General features: G+C 45.0%; 1 protein-coding gene across 1 annotated transcript in view; it reads left to right on the plus strand.

The window, feature by feature from the left end:
* LOC135394488 (ubiquitin-protein ligase E3A-like) overlaps positions 1 to 21,569 on the plus strand; it is a 51,568-nt gene that overhangs the window by 29,059 nt on the left and 940 nt on the right. Inside the window, exons 5-13 of the mRNA XM_064625248.1 lie at positions 429 to 732; positions 4,791 to 4,961; positions 6,058 to 6,363; positions 6,569 to 6,713; positions 15,374 to 15,579; positions 15,668 to 15,835; positions 19,464 to 19,619; positions 20,437 to 20,510; positions 20,811 to 20,954. Coding sequence (XP_064481318.1) covers positions 429 to 732; positions 4,791 to 4,961; positions 6,058 to 6,363; positions 6,569 to 6,713; positions 15,374 to 15,579; positions 15,668 to 15,835; positions 19,464 to 19,619; positions 20,437 to 20,510; positions 20,811 to 20,954 — 1,674 coding nt within the window. The remainder of the gene's footprint in view (positions 1 to 428; positions 733 to 4,790; positions 4,962 to 6,057; positions 6,364 to 6,568; positions 6,714 to 15,373; positions 15,580 to 15,667; positions 15,836 to 19,463; positions 19,620 to 20,436; positions 20,511 to 20,810; positions 20,955 to 21,569) is intronic.

The following is a 21,569-nucleotide window of genomic DNA, read 5'->3' on the forward strand; positions in this document are numbered from 1 at the left end:
TCAAGGCTCGCGGCCGAATTAAAATCACGATCAGCTCCGTAGCTGATCTCGTCGCATCTAGACGTCTTTGTTCTGTCCTCCATACAGGTACTCTGTGGGACGCATATTTTAGCACTACTGGAAATGCAAAAAATTTTGCAGTTTTTTGAATATCTTTCTTTGAAACAAACAAGCACGCAAGAGAAATGCATTCACTGAAATTTTCATAGATATCCTCACAGAGGCTGTTCATAACAGGTTTTGTTGAGTGAGAAAAACGGCACCTGTTGAGTCTTGGGCGGTATTCTTATGAACACGAAAAAAAGCTAAAAAAAAAAAAAGAAACAGCATCTGGAGGATTTCACCGCATTCCTGGATATGACACATTGAAGTATCCTTTTTTAATCTGTCCTGGACCTCATCTTTTGACACCTTGATCCCTCTCGCAGGTACCATAATTCCTACCAGAATGACCCGTCCCTTCTAAACATCTTTGTGGTCCTCATGGAGCTCCCACTGCTGGAGGGGCCTTTTTGTGGGGGTGCCCTGCAGGCCATCTGTAGGGCCTGTGATCTCCTTCCAATTGAAGCCCACTGTCGCTTGGCGCACCACTGGGCACGGCACTCCTCTCCACGTCACTTTCGTAACATGGTGAACGCCCTTCACCATGTCATCACCACCCGGGTCATTGAAGGTCACTTTGGCAGGGAGCTCGGCGTCAGTGAGGACTCCGTCATAGTACTTGCTACCAAGGTGTGTGTAGAGTATCATCTAAAGAGATACAGTGGGAATAAAAAGGGAAATTTGTATTTAGCATACAGGGTGTTCAAAATTAAGCTTTCACGATAAAAAAAAACAAAAGAAAACACGAGTGGTAGAAGGAAGCCGCTTGTGCAGGCGGCTTTTGCGGCAAGGCGGACACAAGGTGAAATGGTGGTTGCCGCCCTTAAACTCGTAATTAACTAAAATCTATTAATTAACTTTTTAATTATTGCAGTTAGCGGGCAAGTTTATATTGGAAATTTGGAGGCAGTCACGTTCCAAGACTATTCCACTTTTTAACTTTTCCACTGATAACTTTTTCCCTTTCACTCTGATAACGAAATGTGAGAATGACCTTCCGGAACAACGGAGTTATCAGGTTCACTTGAAGCTGCACGCCCATGTCCCACCTGACCACCATACGCAACAGCTTGCGTCACAAAGGGGCCGCCTTGTGCTCTCGTTCTGCATCCGTAATTAGACTGTTTCGGTGGAAAATTTGAAGGCGAATATTTTGGACTACGGGTGAGCTAGGAAAATTCTACAAAGTGGAATAGTCTTGGAACATGACTGCCTCCAAATTTCCAATATAAACTTGCCCGCTAACTGCAATAATTAAAAAGTTAATTAATCGATTTTAGCTAATTACGAGTTTAAGGGCGGCGACCACCAGTTCACCTTGTGTCCGCCTGGCCGCAAAACCTGCCTGCACAAGCGGCTTCCTTCTACCACTCGTGTTTTTTTTTTTTTTTTTAATCATGAAAGCTTAATTTTGAACACCCTGTAGAGTATTACAACAAAACTATATTTGCTGAGAGCACGATGCCGTAACAGAACAACCCACTCAGGGGCTATAGAGGTAATCACACTATGATAATAAGGACTAATGTAACACACTAAATACTGCACCCGACATAGTATCTCTAGGGCCTGACTTTTTAGGGTTAAACCCGTATCCGCCCGATATTTACCCCCCGAACGAAATCTGTAAAATTTGGGTTTAACCCGAATCTACCCGAAAACATCCGGGTCGCGTGGCACACTCATAAGCGTGCATTAAAATAAAGTTTGATAACATTGCTAAACATTAGTTCCATGTTAAGACAAATTTGTATTAAACAAAAAAAAAATCACCCGAATTCCTGACGACAGAATATGCCGTGACGGGATTTAACCCGAATACACCCGAATTTTCAAATGAAAACTATCACCCGATATTTACCCCCCGAATTTGGCCAAAAATAAAACCCGAAAAAGTCAGGCCCTAAGTATCTCTTGAGTGGCAATCATGAGGTTCGTGGTTCAAATCCTGCCTGTGTTTGTCTTTTTCAACAACTGCCATATTTCTATTGTTCATTGAATTATGGGCGCCTGGTACACTCCATGCCTTCAGTGAGCATGGAGCTTTAATACAGTAGACTCCCGTTAATACAACTTCCGGTAATTCGTATTTTCGCTTAATTCGATCGAATTTGAGGGTCCCGTCAAATGCCCATATGTTTCAATTGATAAAAAAAGTTTGTTCTTTCGAATGTGAAGGCAGTCCACATCGTATAATTCGACCAATGTGTCTGCGAACCAGGCACCCGCATCGTCCATGTTGCACCACACATAGCAACAGAACAGTTTGCCCTGAAGCTCAAGTGGCAGATGGCGCACAGATGCCCACCCCTTTGGAGATAGAAGTGCTAGTGACTTGCCACAAGGTGCATGAAGCAGGCCACAGGCTGACTCTCCAGTGGGTTCCGGCCCACTATGGAGTCGTGAGGAAGGAGCAGGCTGGGCACGCTGTAGAAGCGACTACCTCTTCTAGCAGAAAGACGAGTAACAAACTGCTAAGTGGAGACTGTCAGTCCATCCTTAGACACTTAATGGAACCTGTGACCTAGTGCCAGAGGTCAACCGACATTCCCTTCACATCTATGCTTGGAAGAGTCAATATAACACTCACTTTCCAGATGTCACTAAATATCTCTCGTCAGGATGCATCGGATGCAACTCGGTGCCGCTTTTACTAGTCAGTCGCGTTATCGCTCGCTAAGCTGACGCCGCTGTGACCACTTGGGAAATCTTGAGCACTTCGTTCTCCATTGCCCATAGTACCAACCTTTTCAGGAGTACACTTACAGTGTCTTTAAATCAGCTGGGCTCTCACCCTCTCACTATGGGAAACTTGCTTCGTCCGTGGTCAAATGGAGCCCACCAGCACCATGCCCTAAAAGCACTGCTTACCTTTCTGCTTACCTTTCTGTAGTACTTCTCAGTCACTGTGAAGCTTGTGGGGACACTATCACCAGAATGTGATCGACACTGATCGCGAGCCGCAATACGCGCCGGCACTGCATGTGCCGTCACGCCCCTCAAGTTTGTCAGTTTTCCCGAACGAAACTTAAACGGGAAGTTTTGGGGTGAGGGCGTATTCTTCATGCGCCAAGGAGCCGAAGAACACATTGTACAGTTGAACCTCTCAATAACGAACGTCCATTTAACGAAATCCTCCGTTTAATGAAAAATTTCCGTTGCACAAGCGCGTCCCCATAGACGCCAATGTATTTTTGAGCTCGATTTAACGAAATACGTTCGTTTGGTCACCTCTATTTAACGAAGTCCCCGGGCTCTCCTGCGCGTGTCTTTACCCCTTAACCACAAAGAAAAGGAGGAGAAACTTTCCTTCTCCGTTGGTTTTACGCGAGTTTTCGTTGGTTACTTCGGTTGTCACGTGCTGGGGGCGCGAACGTGCCGACGTGTGCTTCGCCTCTGCCGATAATCGGTGCGCCGATGCTGTGCGCCGCGACGGTGCGTCGCGCCGGCACAAGGCTCTCTTCGCACCCGTTTTCGGACAAGAAAACACGCATTGCTGACATTTTTTGCTCACGCCTCGCGAAGTCTTATCTGCTTGTGTTGATGACGACGACAGTACGTTGTGGTTTTGTGCCTTTTCATTACTTTTTTTTTGTTCGCGCCGCTAATGCTGACGGTGGTAAAATGGGCATGATGCCGCTGCCGTTCAAGGTTCCATCGGCGCAGGCGTCTACGCGACATGTACCCATTTCTCGTTCTTTTCGGCGGCGTACTATTGTTCTTTCCGGACGTCATGAGTGAAAGTGAACCAAAGAAACTTCGATACGCGAGCGCGTAGGAAAAAGCAGTCGAGGTTCATCCGGAGTTACGAAGGTAATGAACGCTCAGAGCGACACTGTGCACAAATTATGTGTTACCTAGCATTATATAATGAATAAAGCTTGATATTTTGTGCCCTTCTTACCTTAGTACCTGTTTCATGACAAATGACGTTTTGCGGAACGCGCGGCGCTGGTAGTGCGGCGGCCATCTTCGTTTAACTTGGCGTGTTCCATTTAACGAATATCTCGATTTAACGAAACAAAGAGTCAGCATTTACAAATTCGTTATATAGAGGTTAAACTGTATTTGGGAGCACGGAACGCTGGTGGAGGCTCTCGAGTCATTTTTGTGATGTGAGTGAATAAACTCGCTCTTCCTGTTGTTAGCTGTTGCTGTGGTTTGTGTTCTTTGGGGTTGTGGTGGGTCGGGGCTAGAGCCTGATGGGTTTGTGGGCCGGTGGTTCCCACGAGCTCATCGTTACATCTTCACCAAATTACCACCAGCAGTGGGATAGAGTACCGCCTGTTGTGATAAAACACCCCACTCATTATTACAAAATGAAGTTGTTGTTTGTTGTTGTTATTGTGTATTCTGTATTATCAGTGCGCTACACTTGTTGAGCTGGTACTGCCACAGCACTGACAGTTCCTTTTCAAAACGCAAGTGATAAAGTCAGTGTTGATGCATCCATCCAACCTTTGACAACAGGGATGGTTTTTGGGCAAATATCTACTGGTAAAAATTCTGGCTTGTAATTCTGAAAAAAAGTGTACTGCGCTGCGTGTCCTGACGAAGGATATCGAAGCATCTGAATACAGTCTTATGTTGAAGTAGAAGTCTTCTTATTGGTTCTCTAAAACATAAATAACTGCGCATCTCCATTACCAACGGCATTTACTTAATTTATTTTACATTTTTCGATGCAGATGATGAAAATTCTGTTCATGGCTAACATGTTGGGTGGAGATTTGGAGAAGACTGAGCTTTGTTCCGAAGACTCCGCTCGCAACAGACAAGATACTGCGGGCAGAAAAGGCATTGTGGAGGTTGTGCCAGCTGTTAAGGAGGACCCACTTTGTGAAAAGTTGGGAATCAGAGTAAGTCTGTTCTACATGGCACCTCCTCTTAGACCTGTGCAATCTTTATTTATTTATTTGATGATACATCAAGGGCCCTGTGAGGGCATTACATAACAGCAGTGGGACACTTCCAAGTGTACAGGAAGAAGTGCTTATACAGGAAATGTCATACAAAATGAGCAGATTATAAATTTCACAACATTACGAAGGGTACCACAAAATATACTGAAGGCGTTATCTGAAGTAACAAGAGATCTAGACACAGTGGAAATATAAATGGCACTCATTAAGATCATGAAAATACAATGTGATTTCTTGGTTATGACTAGGGCCAGAAGTTTTCGGGTTTTCCTCTTTTTCAGATTCGGGGAGTAAAAATCGGGGAAATACGTTTATACCCTAAATTCCTGCAAATATCGGGTGAAATTCGTTGCACTGTGCTAGTGCATTGTGGTGCAGGGAGAAAATGGGTTTTATATTAGGACGAAAAGGTTTTGGGAAATACTTTTTTCTCAGTTTGGGGTGTACAAATCGGGGTACTATATATTGGATGGCCAAATTCATGCAAATTCAGGTGACTGACAGCAGGATGAATTTTCCAGTCCAAAAGCTTTATTTTATATCGGTACAGTGGCAGGATTCCTATACTATTAATATGTAGTGCGCAACAAGAAAAGGAATTCTTTCTTAAATGCATCACTTCAATGCTTCTAATACAACAGCAAAACCTTACAACACAGCTATGACATGGTAACACATGTACTCTCTCAAAATGTTTTAAAAATTCAAAGGAATGAAGGTACAATTGTTAATATGATGTCATCTGTAGTTACCATCCAGCAGTTATGACTTATGAGCTGTGTTAACTATCCAGAATATTTGAGAGAACTGAGAGAACAGCGGCTAGCTGTGTCGTCCTTCGTGTTTCCCTCAAGTTGGGGGTTTGACTGTGGTATGTACATATGTAATATGTATATGTAATATGTAATATTTTTAGCTGGCTAACACCAGTGGAATCGTTGACATTGGTGACTTCTGTATGGAAAAACACACATTCAAAAAAGCTCTGCTAGCATTATCCATTTCAAATAAATCTCCACTTCGGCGTTTTCAGGTGATTGACTGTCGAAAGCCCATCATCCCGTTTGAAGAGTTCTACAACGAACCCCTAAGTGAGCAGCTAGAGACAGATCGAGGGTTTGCCCATGGCAGAGCCAAAGATGGTCCCTTCTCCTTCCTGAACCATGCCTTTGTGCTGACACCAGCTGTGAAGGCCCTTGGGCTCTACTACGATAACCGGATACGAATGTATAATGAACGAAGCCTGTCCATGTTCCAAATGCTGGTGGGGAATCCTGCCAACCCGTATCTCAGACTAAATGTCAGGAGGGATCACATCATTGATGATGCTCTCTATAGGGTAAGTACTAAGTAGTAGGGAACAACAGTTACCACAGAGTTAGTTTTGGAAGATATTGCACATCAATTGCAATAATTGCATGGCAGTGGCACTCCAATGTGGATCAGCTTTTAAACCAGAACCTGCTTTTAAACCTGGACTGTTAATCACAAAGAGGCTTTGTACCTGTATTTTCTTTCATGCTCGCATACTTTTGATATTGCAGTTAGAGATGTTAGCACTGGAAGATCCCTCAAGTCTCAAGAAGCAGCTGGTTGTTGAATTTGAAGGGGAGCAAGGCATTGATGAGGGTGGGGTCTCGAAAGAGTTTTTTCAGCTTGTTGTCGAAGAGGTTTTCAACCCAGATTTTGGTAAGTAGCAGTTATGTTTAGCGTTGGAGCAAATTGCTTATCTGTCTTGTGGCAGTGAGATGCATTGAGCTCAGTTTGTAGATGTACAGTAAAAATATAATTTTTGAACTGTCAAGATACATGCTATTTCATGCTTTATAGTACAGAATCACAAAAACCGTGCAAAGGGCCTTGTCTTGGGGCCCTTAAAAAAGTTTGGAAATTTTTGTCCAGCTTGTGATCCTAGCTGCTGTCCCTTCTCACATGTGTCCTTTCTCTGTTGATTTCTGGCTCACTGGAGTGATTCTGTGTGGCAGTAGCCACTTTACCATAACTTGCTAAAACCTGTCACAGGCATGTTGGCATATGCTTGAGGATAAAAGTGCTGAAAGTAGGCCAGATATTCGACATTGTGAATAGGAATTGAGTATTTTCAGTATTCGTATTCGATTCTATTCAATTATTTTATATTTTTGGCTCTCGAATAAATCAAACATCTTCGAATATTCGAGATTTCCCAAATTCACGAACCTTACGCGCTTAACTCGCGCAACGTTTTTCTGACAGGAACACACTGTAACGGTGCGTTCCATGCTCGTGATGTCAGAGTCATGCGAATTAATCAAGCACGTCTTCAAACGATTTCTCGACAGTCTGGCAGGATGCGCGTTGTCCGGAGCCGCTCTTTCATAGTAACGAACCTCCAGTAGTGAAACGCACACAATAGAGTGCTGAAATTTTACGTGAGAAATCCATACAGATGCATCAGCGCATGAATAAAACTTCTACGATACAAAACTACGCAACAGCGGCGTGCGCAGGTTGCATGGGCGTGTGCAATCACTATCGGGAGTTCGTTTCATCTCGCCGTTCTTGTGCGTGGGTTCGTGTTGTGCTCGCATAAGTGGCCTCTCCTCGTCTGATTGAGATGTTCGAATGATGTACCAGAACAGGGAATCAGTGTTGGGATACCGTGTATTCACACGAGGAACATCCCGCAGAATATTGTAGAGGAAGGAGAAGTAAAAAAAAAAAGGTGGTGATGGGATTGAAGTTCTTCCGCGTCTTATGTTGAGCATTCCCACGACGCCGACATATTGGGGGTGGAAGCGGGAGTACGGCAAACGACACCATTGGTGCTGTCATCTGCTAATATCTTCTGACTGAGCTGAAGGATATTCCGTGCGCTTAGAAGAGCATGAAAGGCATGACTCACATAGCAGACGACAATTGGTCCTCTCGTCTGCTACGGAATATCTTGTGACTCAGCTGCAAGATGTGTGTCATGCCTTTACGTTGTCTTCTAACCGCGGGTAATATCCTGCTGATCAGTCACAATATATTCGTTCGCAGACGACAGGACCAATGGTGTCGTCTGCTATGTGCGTCATGCCTTTTCGCACTCTGCTAACCGCAGGGAATATCCTGCAGATCAGTCACAACATATTCCGTAGCGGACGACATGACCAATGGTGTCGTCTGCTATACTTCTGCTCGCCAACTCGTGATATCTCGGTGCAGTGCAAATGCTCAACATAAGACGCAGCAGAACTTCGGTCCTGTCAGCACCTTTTTACTTTTCCTGCCACTACATGTCTGTAGAATATTCCACGGGGACGTCCCTCGTGTGAATACATGGATATTCGAATGACACATACACCGAAAGCTGCTTGTGCGTTACACAGCATGTAAACGTTCAGACTGCCACTTGGCAAAGACACACAGGAGGGAGCACTTAACGCGCAAATCGCCGGTGACTGCAGAAATGCTTGCATCGAGTTCTCCAAACAGGTGGTAGTTGTGAACGTGATGGGAGGTGACCGAGCCATCACATTTGTCATGAAGCGAAAGCAACCACTGTCACGTGAGAGAACAGCAGCTTTGACGTGAAAGATAGCTGGAATGATAGCACTTAGTGTGCGTCCTTTTAGCATTGCAGAAGGTGGAGGTTCAAGGCTCCAATGAGAGCAGCAGTGCCTGGTTACAATTAGCCAGCAAGGATGCATTTTCGAGAGATGTCATGCCTAGAGCCCGGATTTTTAGGCACGAAAAAAACATGTTTTAGGTGCCTATAAAAGGCGCAAAAAATCCCGATTTAGGTGCTAAAAATGGCACTATAGGCTCTATAAATTGTTACGTTTTTTTCATCTGTAGCACTGAAAGCGCAGAAAGAAAATGAATAAATCAGTTTTATCCACAGGAACAATACTGTAAATGGCGGTTGTGACTGTTTCTATAATTGTTTGCTGCACGAAATGCAAAACTTATTGATCCTACTATGGTCAAGAGGCAAGACTTCTAGCCATTGCCACCGGTTTCACGACACTTCTCTGGAGGACTTGTCTCGGGCAGCATGTACTGGCGATATTTGAGCATCGGAAGCTTTAGTGTGACGATAAAATTTTTTAGTCCTCGAATGTTTTAGGCTTCGCTTTCTGGATTTCGTTTTCAGCATTATCACAAGGGTCGCAATAATATGGGGGACCAAATACGGCGGATCAATTCTGCTCACACTGAACACGGTGTCACGTGTCATCTTCGCTTGTGTACCTGTGGCCCCGACAGCCCGCGAGGAAGGGAGCCTGCTAAGGTTGCCAAACTGTAGGGGCTTGTACAGCTCCGGTCAACCTTAATAATAACACTGGAAAAAAATTCTGTCTCATTTTCCAGCGCGATAACAGCCACCCTTGGAGCACTGGAGGAATGTTAAGTGAACAAAATCCTTGCGTTAAACTGACAGAATAATTTTGTTCAGTTAAGATTTCTTCATGGCCCCAAGGGTTGCTGTAATCGCGCTCGGGAACGAGACCACATTTTTTCCAGTGTTATTATTAAGGTTGACTGGAGCTGTACCTACCTTCATACGTCATGCCCTCTCGTTGACAAAAAAAAGAAGATAAGGAAAGCTTCGGGGACTCTTCTGAATGTAAGCAGGCAATAACAATGCGTGTTCTAGATTGACAGAAAAACGTAACGAAACGTGCTTATACTTTTTAATAATGACCCACGGGACACTACAATGCTGGAATGGAGAGAAAGAATGAGTAAGCTTAGTACGAGTAATCGATTTGTAATTCTCAACTTACATTCCAATAGCTTTATACTTGCTTCTTATCAAATGATCGATGGTTTCAAAAGGACGTGCGACGTCACCCATGTCAATTTCGCCACGAGCACGTGTTTCGCCACCGCTTTGGGGCCATTATAGGCATTTTTTCGTGTTTAATCAGAGTTTTAGGCATCTACGCCGGAATAGGCATTTATAGGCACTATCAAATCGATACAGGAGGTTCCCCAGCACCCAATTCGTGCTCATGCATCGAAGAGCCACTATTAGAACCACACGAAAAAAATAGGCATTTGCCTAGGAATCCGGGCTCTGGTCATGCCGCATCTCTACCACCTGCCACGACATAAGAGGGCTGGTTTAAGCCGACTGGACCAGCGCGATAGCATCACGGGTGATACGTGGACGCGAGCAAACCGTAGCATTTTGAGTCTGACCTGCTACCTTCTCATATCCACCATCGATCTCAAGATGTTGCTGCTAAGCATGTGCTTAGTACTTAGTGCGCTAGTACATTAGCTTACAAACTATACTATAGTATGAATATTTCCCTATTGCTGAATACAGTTGTAGAAGCTGTGAATATGTTTATTGGGAGCTGTAGTGTACATTGTACATTAGGGACTACAATAATGTGTAGTAGAGATGCACAGTCACATCTATGTAGCAGAACTGTGCTTGTAGACTTAGATAGGAGCGCATCACCAGCACTGCAAGTTGTCATGCAGGAAAGCAAGCTGCTGTACACGTTACGGGCTGAGTGAATTTCTCCGTAAGTTAACATATTTCCCGACACAGAGAAAAGGCGCTCACTTGGTGCCGATGTGGCTCGCACACGGAGATACTGCTGAGAACTGCGCTGGGAGGACAGCTGCAAGTCGATTGCAACCATTCGCGCAACTTTAGCGTCCAGCGCCTGTTTCCTTCGCGCGGGGAGTCGATCTTTGGGCTGCATCGTGTCAGCTATCTTTCGCTGATTTGTGTCTTTGCACTCTTCCTTCTCCTTCTCAGAAACGTTGAAAGCCAATCTTCCCGTCGGCGTGTGTAGTGTTGCGCCACACGTTTTACATGCTCCAGCGGTTTTGGAGTAGTCAAAGTACTTCCATATGGCACTTCCCCCTGTTCCCAGTGACTCGTCAAGCATCCCCTTGTCCTCCATATGAACAGCACTGCGGCAGTGCAAGACTGCAAGACTTCCATATCAAACGCCCATTTTCGTATCAACCACACGCACCCACCATGATGACAATGGTGATGACAATGGGGCCAAAGCGCAGCAACGAAGCGGTGTGACGTCCCTCGCCGTAGCCGAAGGGGACGGAGCAAAAAATTCACCAAGGAAAGGGGACACACTCACGTGGGCACTCGCAGAGGCGAGAAGGAATAACAACCACACACTTAGAGTTGAGTTGAGTTGATAAGAAAAGAAAAAATGGAGAAATAGGCACTCATTACGAGAGCCGGCCACTCCAGATGACTTAGGAAAACACAAATGGCTATCTACAATAAAACCAATGAGTGACAAAGACTCTCAGTCAGTCACACTGTGTCGACGAACTTGGAGTCTGCGCAAAATCGCACAAACGCCTGCATGGCGTGAAACTGATGGTCGGGTGTCCAAGGGCCCAGGACCTTAACAACATCAAATGGTCTGCCATCCAGCCGAGCTAAGGAAGCTTGTAGAGATGGTCTGTGCCGCTGATACCGTGGACAGGATAATAAGATATGTTCAGTGTCCTCAACAGTCCCACAGGTGCCACAGCTGGGTGAATCCGCCTTTCCAAGCTTGTGAAGAAGACGTCGGCTGTAGGGCACGTTGAGGCGGAGCCGGTGGTAAAGTGACGCAAACGGCCTAGGGAACTATGTCGGGAAAGTAGAGGCAAGCTCCGGGTCAACGCGGTGTAGCAGCGAGGCGCGAGCCCCGCCAGAGAGCCACTGTGCCTTAGCCAGTTGGCCCCACAAAGCAGTCAACATTGCCCTAGCGTCGGACTTGGTGAAATATATGAGTCGTGACGCACACATCTGATGTGTTCTGCGTGCCGCAGCATCAGCCGCATCATGCCCAGGTATGCCGCAGTGTCCTGGAATCTATTGAAAGAACATATCATGTCCAGCAGCCACTGCCTCTGCGTGTAGTTTTATAACATCATCAGCAACTACAGCGTTGACAGCACTGGTAGTTCCTGCAGGAATAAGGGACTGCAGAGCAGCCTGGGAATCCGAGATAATAACCCACTTGGTCCGTGAATGAGCCGACGCTATATATTCCATAGCCATGAGCAGAGCGTACAGTTTAGCTGCTGTAGACGATGTCGCATGGGACAAACGCACTCCACTTTCAACACCACAGGCAGGTATGACGAAGGCACTTGTCGATCCAGTCATTGTTGTGGAGCCATCTGTGTATATGTACTACCACTCGGTCTTGGATGTTATGTATTAAGTCGGCAGTCAGCTGCTGCTGGACACAGATAGGATACACACTGTGTCCATCAACTTGGAGTCTGCGCAAAATCACACAAACGCCTGCATGACATGAAACTGATGGTCAGGTGTCCAAGGGCCGAGAACCTTAACAACATCAAATGGTCTGCCATCCAGCCGAGCTAAGGAAGCTTGTAGAGATTGTCTGTGCTGCTGATACCATGGACAGGATAAGATATGTTCAGTGTCCTCAACAATCCCACCGCTGCCACCAATTGTGGCGTCCCTCGCCGTAGCCGAAGGGGACGGAGCACAAAATTCACCAAGAAAAGGAGATACACTCAACGTGGGCACCCGCAGAGGCGAGAAGGAATGACACCACGCACTTCGTTAACAACGACAACACATAATTTAATGAATACCACGAAACGCGTATTACAGTCGAACCTCGATATAACGAAACCCACGGGGACTGCAATTTCTTTCGTTGTATCGAACATTTCGTTGTACCGAATTGAAGGTCACGGATCGCGACCTTTGCGAGGGTGCGCGCTGTAGATAAGCGTCGATAACTCCCGCGACGATGCGGAAATGTTTTTCGTGAAAAATGACAACAACTACAAATACAGCGCCAAGGTGCACCTACGGCATTTTATTCTTGCGTGAAATAGCCGGTTATACGCGTCTGCGTCGTGCCTAGAAGACGCGGTATCACGCATTGTTCGTACGCCGCCGAAGCCTCCGCAGCTTTCTCCATATCGTGTTGCGATCTCCCGCAAACCTTCTACGTCTATGACAGTGCGTTTTCCGTAAGGCTCTCCGTTGCTACGGCATGTTTGTCCCTGTCAAGAAAATCATCTAGGCTGATTTCGTCATTTACGCCGCCACGCGAACGAAGCGTTTCCAACGCGCGCGATGGCGCCTTGCGTCTCGTGCTCTTTTTAGTTGGCTGCAACCGGACAGTTCAAAACAAGCGCGAAAAGGAGAAGCCTCGGAAGAAAATCCCTAACCTTCCAATGACTAAGACTTCCTTTTGTAGGCACCAGATTCCTCCCGACCATAATCGCGCGTGCCATCTTTCGCCGCGGGAACAGGACGCAGCTCGCGCCCTTTGTTTTCATGACCCTAAAGTCGGCTTTGGGGTCATAAACCTTATCTCGTTCTTTCGTTGTATCGAGGCGGCGGCTAAAAAGTGTTTCGTTGTAGCGGGAGTTAAAATACATTGATCTCTATTGCCATCTGCCGGGGAATCCAAATTATTTCGCTCTATCGCGAATTTCGTTGTATCGCGTTTCGTTGTAACGAGGTTTGACTGTATTCACTTTAAATTATCCATAACACAAACCGCGAAAATAACAAACATGATTTAGTATGAACTCTGTTAAATGCTAAGACATGATACTTCAAATGGACAATAACACAAATCGCGACAATAACCCACATGCGATAAAGTGAACACAACTCAAATGTATGATATTGTCCACCTTAAACTATCGGCGTTGAAAACTGGCACAAGAAATGTAAGTGCGGGAGACATAACATTGCGGCAAGAGTGACTGACCTTGACTTTGCGCACCCCGACAATACCACATCTTCACCAGGCCATGGACGATGGCGTGGCAGACGAGCTCTGAAGACTACTTCGGCAGTGACCTATGCGGCCGGCTTTCCATGCTGTGGCTTTCAGTTGCTGCTTCCGTTGATCTTCATCCGCTCTAGTCTCCATTCTTGGTCCACGGCCGGGTCGAACAATAGTGAAGACAGTGACTTGACGAGAGGCCTACCGTCCCACTTGGAGGCTCGGTCCCAGGAGCTCGGCTACCGCCCTCACGATCCGTCTCTTCGATCGCCACATCGTTGTCGGGTGCACCTCTTTCCAGTCTGTCACCACCAGCTGGGCCAGTTGCCCGGATGTCAGCGCTGGTGGAAGGAGACTTCGGGGACGAACCCTCAGGTCGAAGGTGGGTTCCAGGCATCAAGGCGCCGTCCATCTCCTTCCGGACATCCGTCCGGGCTCCCGCTCTGGATCACATCTCGACAACTCTTCGCTGGTTCCGACTCTCGACGCAAACTACCACTGACTGTTTAGGCGACTGTCTCCCTCCCCCTCTCTCGAAGTCATCCATGGTTTATATAACCTTCCCGCGCCATGTCACAGTCCGGGTCAGTCACGTACGCCAAACCAAAAGCACATGTGCGTCCGACACTGCATTCGAAGAACGCTGTAATTGCCACTGCTTCCATTAACATACATTTATGCTGCCTTCTACACAAAGCCACCTCTAGGGGAAAACAACACTGTCTAATGGGAGCAGATGTCACCCTTCCCACGGAGAGACACTGCATACATGTCAACTAAAGTTTTATGGCTTTCATCTGTGGGGGAACACGAGCTTTTGCGACCGTTTGAAAGCAGCAGGGTGCGCTGTCCCTTTGATGTTAGAAAATTGGAAAAAGTCTGTGAAACCGATTTTATCAAGAAGCTCGGACCGTCACAGCGGTGCCGCGGTATATTCTAGAACTATTCGAAAATATCAAATAGACAAGATTTGTTGCAAATACGAGTAAATTATTATACATATAATTTCCTTGTATTTATTAATGTACATATATATTAATTTACTCGTAATATTTATATTATTATATATAAAGTATACATTCTAATAGCATAAACTATTTGATTCATATTCTAAGTTTAGAATATTTGCTCAGCTCTAATAGTTCATGCTCCCTACCTATTTCTGTGATTATCAATATGTGGTTGTATGTGGTATATGTGCACATTGCAGAAAGCAGGGTTGCTTGAAGCCATTATTTGATTACATATTCGAAGTCAAATATTTGTAATATTCGTATTCGATTTGTACTCCACATTTTTACTATTTGCACAGCTCTAATTTTGTGTCATCCTAGCTGTGTATTTTGTGAATGACCAAATTTTAGAAATCTCAAAAGTGAACCCTCTGGAGTAGTATGGCATGCCGAGAAACACGGACAAATACGGTATAGTCTCAGTGTGATGTAATTTGCTCAAAATGTTTCTGGCAAGACATAAAAGAAGCTGTACCGAATGAATGACATTACAGTTTTGCAATCATTGAGCTTCCAGTAACATTTAGTCGCGCAGTGCTGGGATGCTATAATGCCGTAACTTCCCTTAAAGCAAGGTCTGTACTTTTCTTTATAACAGCAATGTTTACATTAAACAACGAGACACAAACATACTGGTTCAATCCAACATCCTTTGAGAGTGACGCCCAGTTCAAGCTGATTGGGATCATCCTTGGATTGGCTATCTACAACAACATCATATTGGACGTCCATTTCCCAATGGTGGTCTACTACAAGTTGCTGGGAAAACGAGGGACTTATCGTGATCTCTCCGATTGGAATCCTGTAAGCGCACAGGTTCTGTTTCTGCATGCTTAGCTCGAAAAGTCTTCACTTTGTCCACAAAAAGTCTAACTTTGTATTTCTTGCCCAGTCCCTAGCTCAGGGATTAGACCAGCTACTGGCGTATGAAGGTGACAACATTGAAGACGTTTTCATGCAGACGTTTCGGATCACGTACCAGGACGTGTTTGGTTCTGTCCTCACGCATGATCTCAAGGAAGATGGTGATAAAATACTAGTCAACCAGCAGAACAAAAGGGTGGGTGCCTGCTGCTTGTTTCATGTGAATGTGTGATGTTGTTGCTGCAATGATAAATACGTCGCAAAGTTGAATTTTGAGCATTTGGACAGAAAAGTTCCTGTACATATCCTGCATATAGCCCCAAGCAAAACTGAAATGTTGCACCTTATATGTACATAATAATTGAGGTTCTCCATTGTTGGGTTTTATGACTTTTGCAATTCGGGAGTGAAAATTGGGTGATATTTTCACACAAAAAGTTTGGCGAAATCTGGTGTTTCTTTCACCATTTCATATGCTATTTGGGATTTTTGGGTGAAACCCAAGTCACCTGATTCAAGCCACCATTGTGATAATGAGTCCAGAAAGCAGAATTTTTAATGTTCCACGGTTACAGCGCACAAACTTTGCCATTGTACGAAAGCTCAGGTGCTGTGTATCTACATGTCATTACTGTGTTCTTTGACCTCCTGTGGCACTCGCACTGGTGGGAACAGGTCACTCGACACAAACCACTTGGAACTAGGGCACTGAGTGACCAGGGGATTTCCAACACGTGTCCCAGATACATGACAGCCAAGAACAAGAAGCTGGGCTAGTTGGTATCGGTTCATGATGAAGGTAGAGCGCCAAAATGACGAAGACAGAGGAACGTGACAGGACGAAGCTCTACTCACACCTGAAGGTTTGTTGGGGAAAAGGGAAAGGAACACAAAACCTGATTCAGACTGCGACGTGAGACCACACAAAACAAAAAAGAGCAGGTCGACCACAAAAATTGACACCCTCGGGGCATCGGGCCGTTCACTCACGTGACTGTGGATGTCAAGTAAGATTCGAATATGTGGAAGTCCTGGCTCTTCTAGGCACCAGGTGACGAGAAAGATAATTAAGGCATAGTATAGCTAGGCCCTAACTTTTTAGGGTTATACCCGATTACACCCGATATTTACCTCCCGATTCAAATTGGGAAAAATGGGGTTTACCCGGTATTTCCTCGAAAACTGCTGGACCATGGGAATCCGAAGTTATCACAACTAACACACAACTTTGCAAACTGTGTTGTAAGTGCGTAAATATGTTCATACAAACTCTCAAAACAGAGACCCTGCTGTCTCTTAGATGCATATGGACTAAATATTGATGCTTTGTGTCTACTGGTGGTGTCATGTGTATTATGCCGAATAAACCAAAGATGTATGCCTGATCCAACCTGATTCAACCACAATTAGGCTGAATCAGGTTACACCCAAATTATTGAAGTAAAAAATAACCCTATGTTTACCCCAGATTTTGCTGGAAAATATAACCCAAAAAAGTCAGGCCCTAAGTATAACATACAAAGAACATGACCAAACTTTTATATTAGCCAGCCATTTATAGCATGAGGCACAAAAGAGATTGCGTTCCTTGATAAAGTGGAAACTAGCGTGCAATAAACTACCGTAACTGTTCCAGTGATGATGGTTGCGTTGTGGTTGACCTGCTTTGTCTTGTTTTGTGTCGTCTGATGTCACATTCTGGGCGGTGTTTTGTGTTCCCTCCCATTTTCCCAATAATGAGTAGCACTGTGTCATGTAACTTTTCTTTGTCTTCGTCTACATCTGTTTGGCGCCCTACCTTCACCGTGACTGCTTGTCTTCAGGATTGGCAGGGCGGGATTATAAAAGAAGGACATGCAGGTTGCATCATGGACCTGTTTTAGCTGATATCATGATTCACCCCTCTGGGGCCTTACTGTAGAAATGGGGCCTTACTGTAGGCCCGGTAGAAATCATGTTGTACCTAAATTTCAGAAACTGTGTTTGGGGTGCAACTATCGTGGAAATTGGGTTCAACACGAAAATGAAGGAGCCTTAATAACAATTGTGTTTTCTGGTAACGCACCAGTAAATGTATGCCGGTAAATATTTTTTGCGGTCTGTGAAAATAATTATACACCGATAATAAGTGGAATAAGCGCTTCAAATTGTCTGCTACATCAAGGTACCTGGCGGTACATGAAACTGCTGCAAGTGATAGTTGGTTTGTTTATTTGAAATTAACTGGTACCAGGATAACAAAGGCTTAATGTTGTTGCAACAAAAGTAGTGCTGCGTGATATTGCCTGAAACCCACATTTTAATTTATTACAACAAGGTCAAGTTTTAGCAGTTGGCCCCGTTTTGAAAAAAATGTAAAGAAAAGTGTTCCGTTCACTGTATGCATAGGAAATGCTAGTTTCATTTCTCGCCGATTTTCACTCAGTGTCTTCACGTTTAAAATATTTCACCAAAAGTCGACCATTCGTAGTGAGCGAAATGACCACAGATTTTTCACGCCAAATTTCAGAAAAATTAAACACTGCAGTCTGGAAACCCGAGTAATCATGTACATACCGTGATACGGGTATTGTGTGTACAATTAGCAATTGGCAGCTCCAATGAAGATGGAACTGGGAGGAAGCACCACTATGGAACTAAATCCTATGTCTTCAGAATCCTACTAAATTTATGCCATTGCAGTCTACATGTCTCACATTGTATTATCCCAGAATTTGGTCCCTCTATGTTGAAGCATGGTAAAATTAATATCTAGTTTTGATAAGCATGTCGTCGCAGTGTGCACAATCTGCCACTCGTTTGGCAACACTGATCCACCGAGGTCATGCCTATCGTCTCCCCACCACAGCTGCTTGCAATGGGTGTGTTAAGTAGGTGCCCCAGGGCATGACTGTTTCATACTCCACTCGCTTACCGCGACTTCAGCCATCGGCGCACTTCAGAGTGCCAGACACCAACCAGTTTTTCGCGCTCCCATCTTAAATGGGTGCACTGAAGCTGACGACAAGTGCTTGGTGCTCGAAACATTTGGAGTGACGTATTTCCTGTTGAGCGTGCGATCCACCGGGTGCAAATGTCTGGCGATGGGAGAAAAGTACTTCTAATTAGTTTGAATGGTACGCTTGGAAGCAAAATATAGACGTGCTATGTTACTGAATTCTTCCATTTCGGCGAAACTATAATTGTTTGGCCACTTCCATCGGGATGTCGGAGGTTATTTGCTGGTCACGCAGGGTTTTAATGCAAGCATGTTCATGCTAAGCAGTCACCTTCATTGAAAATTGCTTCTATGGTATCTGTTACAAATTTCCATCGTTTGCGTCTCATTTGCTATTGAGAGAAAGCGTCCTCAAAACCGTTCACTGCATGAGCAGTCGACAGGAAGTGACGTCAGCAAGAGAGCAGTGTGATGCCCCAAAGCTGTTTTTTTGCTGTTAGGTGGCCACTCCGGCTGTCTCATAGTCACCGTTTGGGTGCGCCAAAAGAGGGGCGCCTACTTAATGCACCGAGTCTTTCAACGCTGGGCGGAGAGCTGGGACGCACAGCTGCTAGGACAGATGCCAGAGCACATGATGACCTCATCTACTGTTGGAGAATCTCAAACTACGAAGTTTTGTGGGTTCTTTTGAAAATCCATGGAAGTGCATAATATTCACTGACGGCGATGATATTTTGCGTACTGAGTTTTTGAGCTAGCACAATTTTTTTGCAAAGTAAAATAAATATAGTTGTTTGTATATATATGTCGGGAGTGACACATTAATAAAAGTCGGTTTTTATGCTGCCATACTTTAACAATATGCGTCTTTCTCCTCTCCATGTAGGAATTTGTAGATGCTTATGCTGACTTCCTCCTCAACAAGAGCATTGAGAAACAATTTTCTGCATTCCGACGTGGCTTTCTGCTGGTTACAGACGATTCTCCACTTCAGATACTTTTTAGGCCTGAAGAGGTGGAGCTTCTTGTCTGTGGAAGCAAGGTAAATGAGGGACATCTGTTCAACTTCAGCAATGCCGTCACTTGCTCTTGTTGGTTGGTTGGTTGGACTTTATAGCCCGAAGAAGTATGTGTAGATAGTTTAGACAAGGTTTTGCCTTGACAGAGTAACAGAACACACAAAAGCCATTGAAGCCAGTAAGGGTAGATTCACACAGCGGACGGATCCTCAGGATTGATCCGCGGACTGCGTAAATGTCGCAGCTTACGTCATGGAAATGGGTGCACTCCGGTCCGCGAGGGACCAGATCAGGGAGCGCTGACCATTTGCCTCTCACACAAACGGTTCGCTCACGACATGAGGATTTCTCTCTGCTCCGGTCCCTCGTGTGAATCCACCCTAAGTCGCGAGGTCAGTAGATGCATAAAGACATCGAAATGTAAAGCTAACCTTTATCCCAGAAGAGTGCTGCATGCTACGTTTTTTGTGCCATGAAATTGTTTGATATCCAATATCCAAGGTGTTGTGAGAGACCCTATCACTTAATCCATTCCACAATGTATTGTTTTACTTTCAAAAACACCCATGTTTGGGCTAGTCGGGTTTAACCCAAAGTGTTCCAAAACTGATCTGGGGGAAATAATCGGGTGCAATCGGGTATAGCCCAAAAAAGTCGGACCTTCATTGGACAGTAACTGAACATGAATATTGTACGTGCAGCATGCATTAATATGTAACACGCGGGAATTCCCAATTATAGGATAAACATCGGGCTCCAAAAATGTTTAGGTATTTGACCAATGTTCTGCTCTACCTGCATGAAAACCGTAACAAAAATATTCTGCTTATTTCTCCCCAGAATTTCGACTTCAATGCTCTTGAGGAGTCAACAGAGTATGATGGAGGTTATATGGCTAGCACACCAATAATAAGGTAAGAAAAGGTGTAAAGCAGAGAGAAATCAGTGGGATGCTGTCCCCCACAAGTTAGATGGCGGGAGAGCTTGTCCACCACCATTCCAAGGAAAACATCCCATGAAAGATTACTCTGCATCGTTCATGTAGGCACTGACGTTTCTTGTCAGCAAGCATTGTAATGACACCTATCCATTCAATGTAGCTCATTTACAGATGAGCTCTTTAAGTACCTCCTGTTTCAGAATCTTGCTTTTATGTGATTTTATCTTGCGTCATGGAGGGCATGGCTAACCAATGGGCACTGTTCGTATTGCAGGCATTTCTGGGAACTGGTCCACGAATTTAGCATAGAACAGAAAAGAAAGCTACTACAATTTGCAACTGGCAGTGACCGTGTACCCGTCGGTGGCCTATCGAAGCTAAGACTTGTCATTGCACGTCATGGACCTGATTCTGACAGGTAAGCTTATTTGAGCGCATAAACTTATCTGCATGCCTATGTAGTTCACGACGTGAATAGGGGAACGGAAGACACACACATGCCACGCTACGTTACCTGTTCCCTGTCACGCCGTGGAATACATGGATCAAACCAAACTGGCTTGGTGCACTGAGGGATTGTTTGCATAGAATAGCATCAAAGGCAACACAATGTAGTTGACACGATACACATGCAAACCCTTCGCTTATTATGTGTCCACGATTCTTGCATTCAAATGTGAGTGCTACCTGCAGTGTATTTCACTTAACAGTATCAGCCTGACCTAATATTATGCAAAGCCTGATTGTCCCAGTGTATGTCATCCATACCGTATTTACTCGAGCCTAACGTGTCCCGATTCTAACGCGCACCCACTAAAACGCGAAATAACTCTATTCTAACGCGCCCCCGAATCTAAAGCGTGTCATCGTTGAGGGTGCAAAAATACGCTGTAAACACGAGGGAAAAGGTAGATAACAGCAACAAAAGTATTTATCACACATAGTCATCGTTAGAGTCATCAGACAACTCCTTATCACTTTCAATGCACAACAGCATGTGGTGCGCCATCTGTGTCGTCAAGCACGTTCGTAA

This window comes from Ornithodoros turicata, chromosome 5, assembly GCF_037126465.1.
Source record: "Ornithodoros turicata isolate Travis chromosome 5, ASM3712646v1, whole genome shotgun sequence".
NCBI lineage: Eukaryota > Metazoa > Arthropoda > Arachnida > Ixodida > Argasidae > Ornithodoros > Ornithodoros turicata.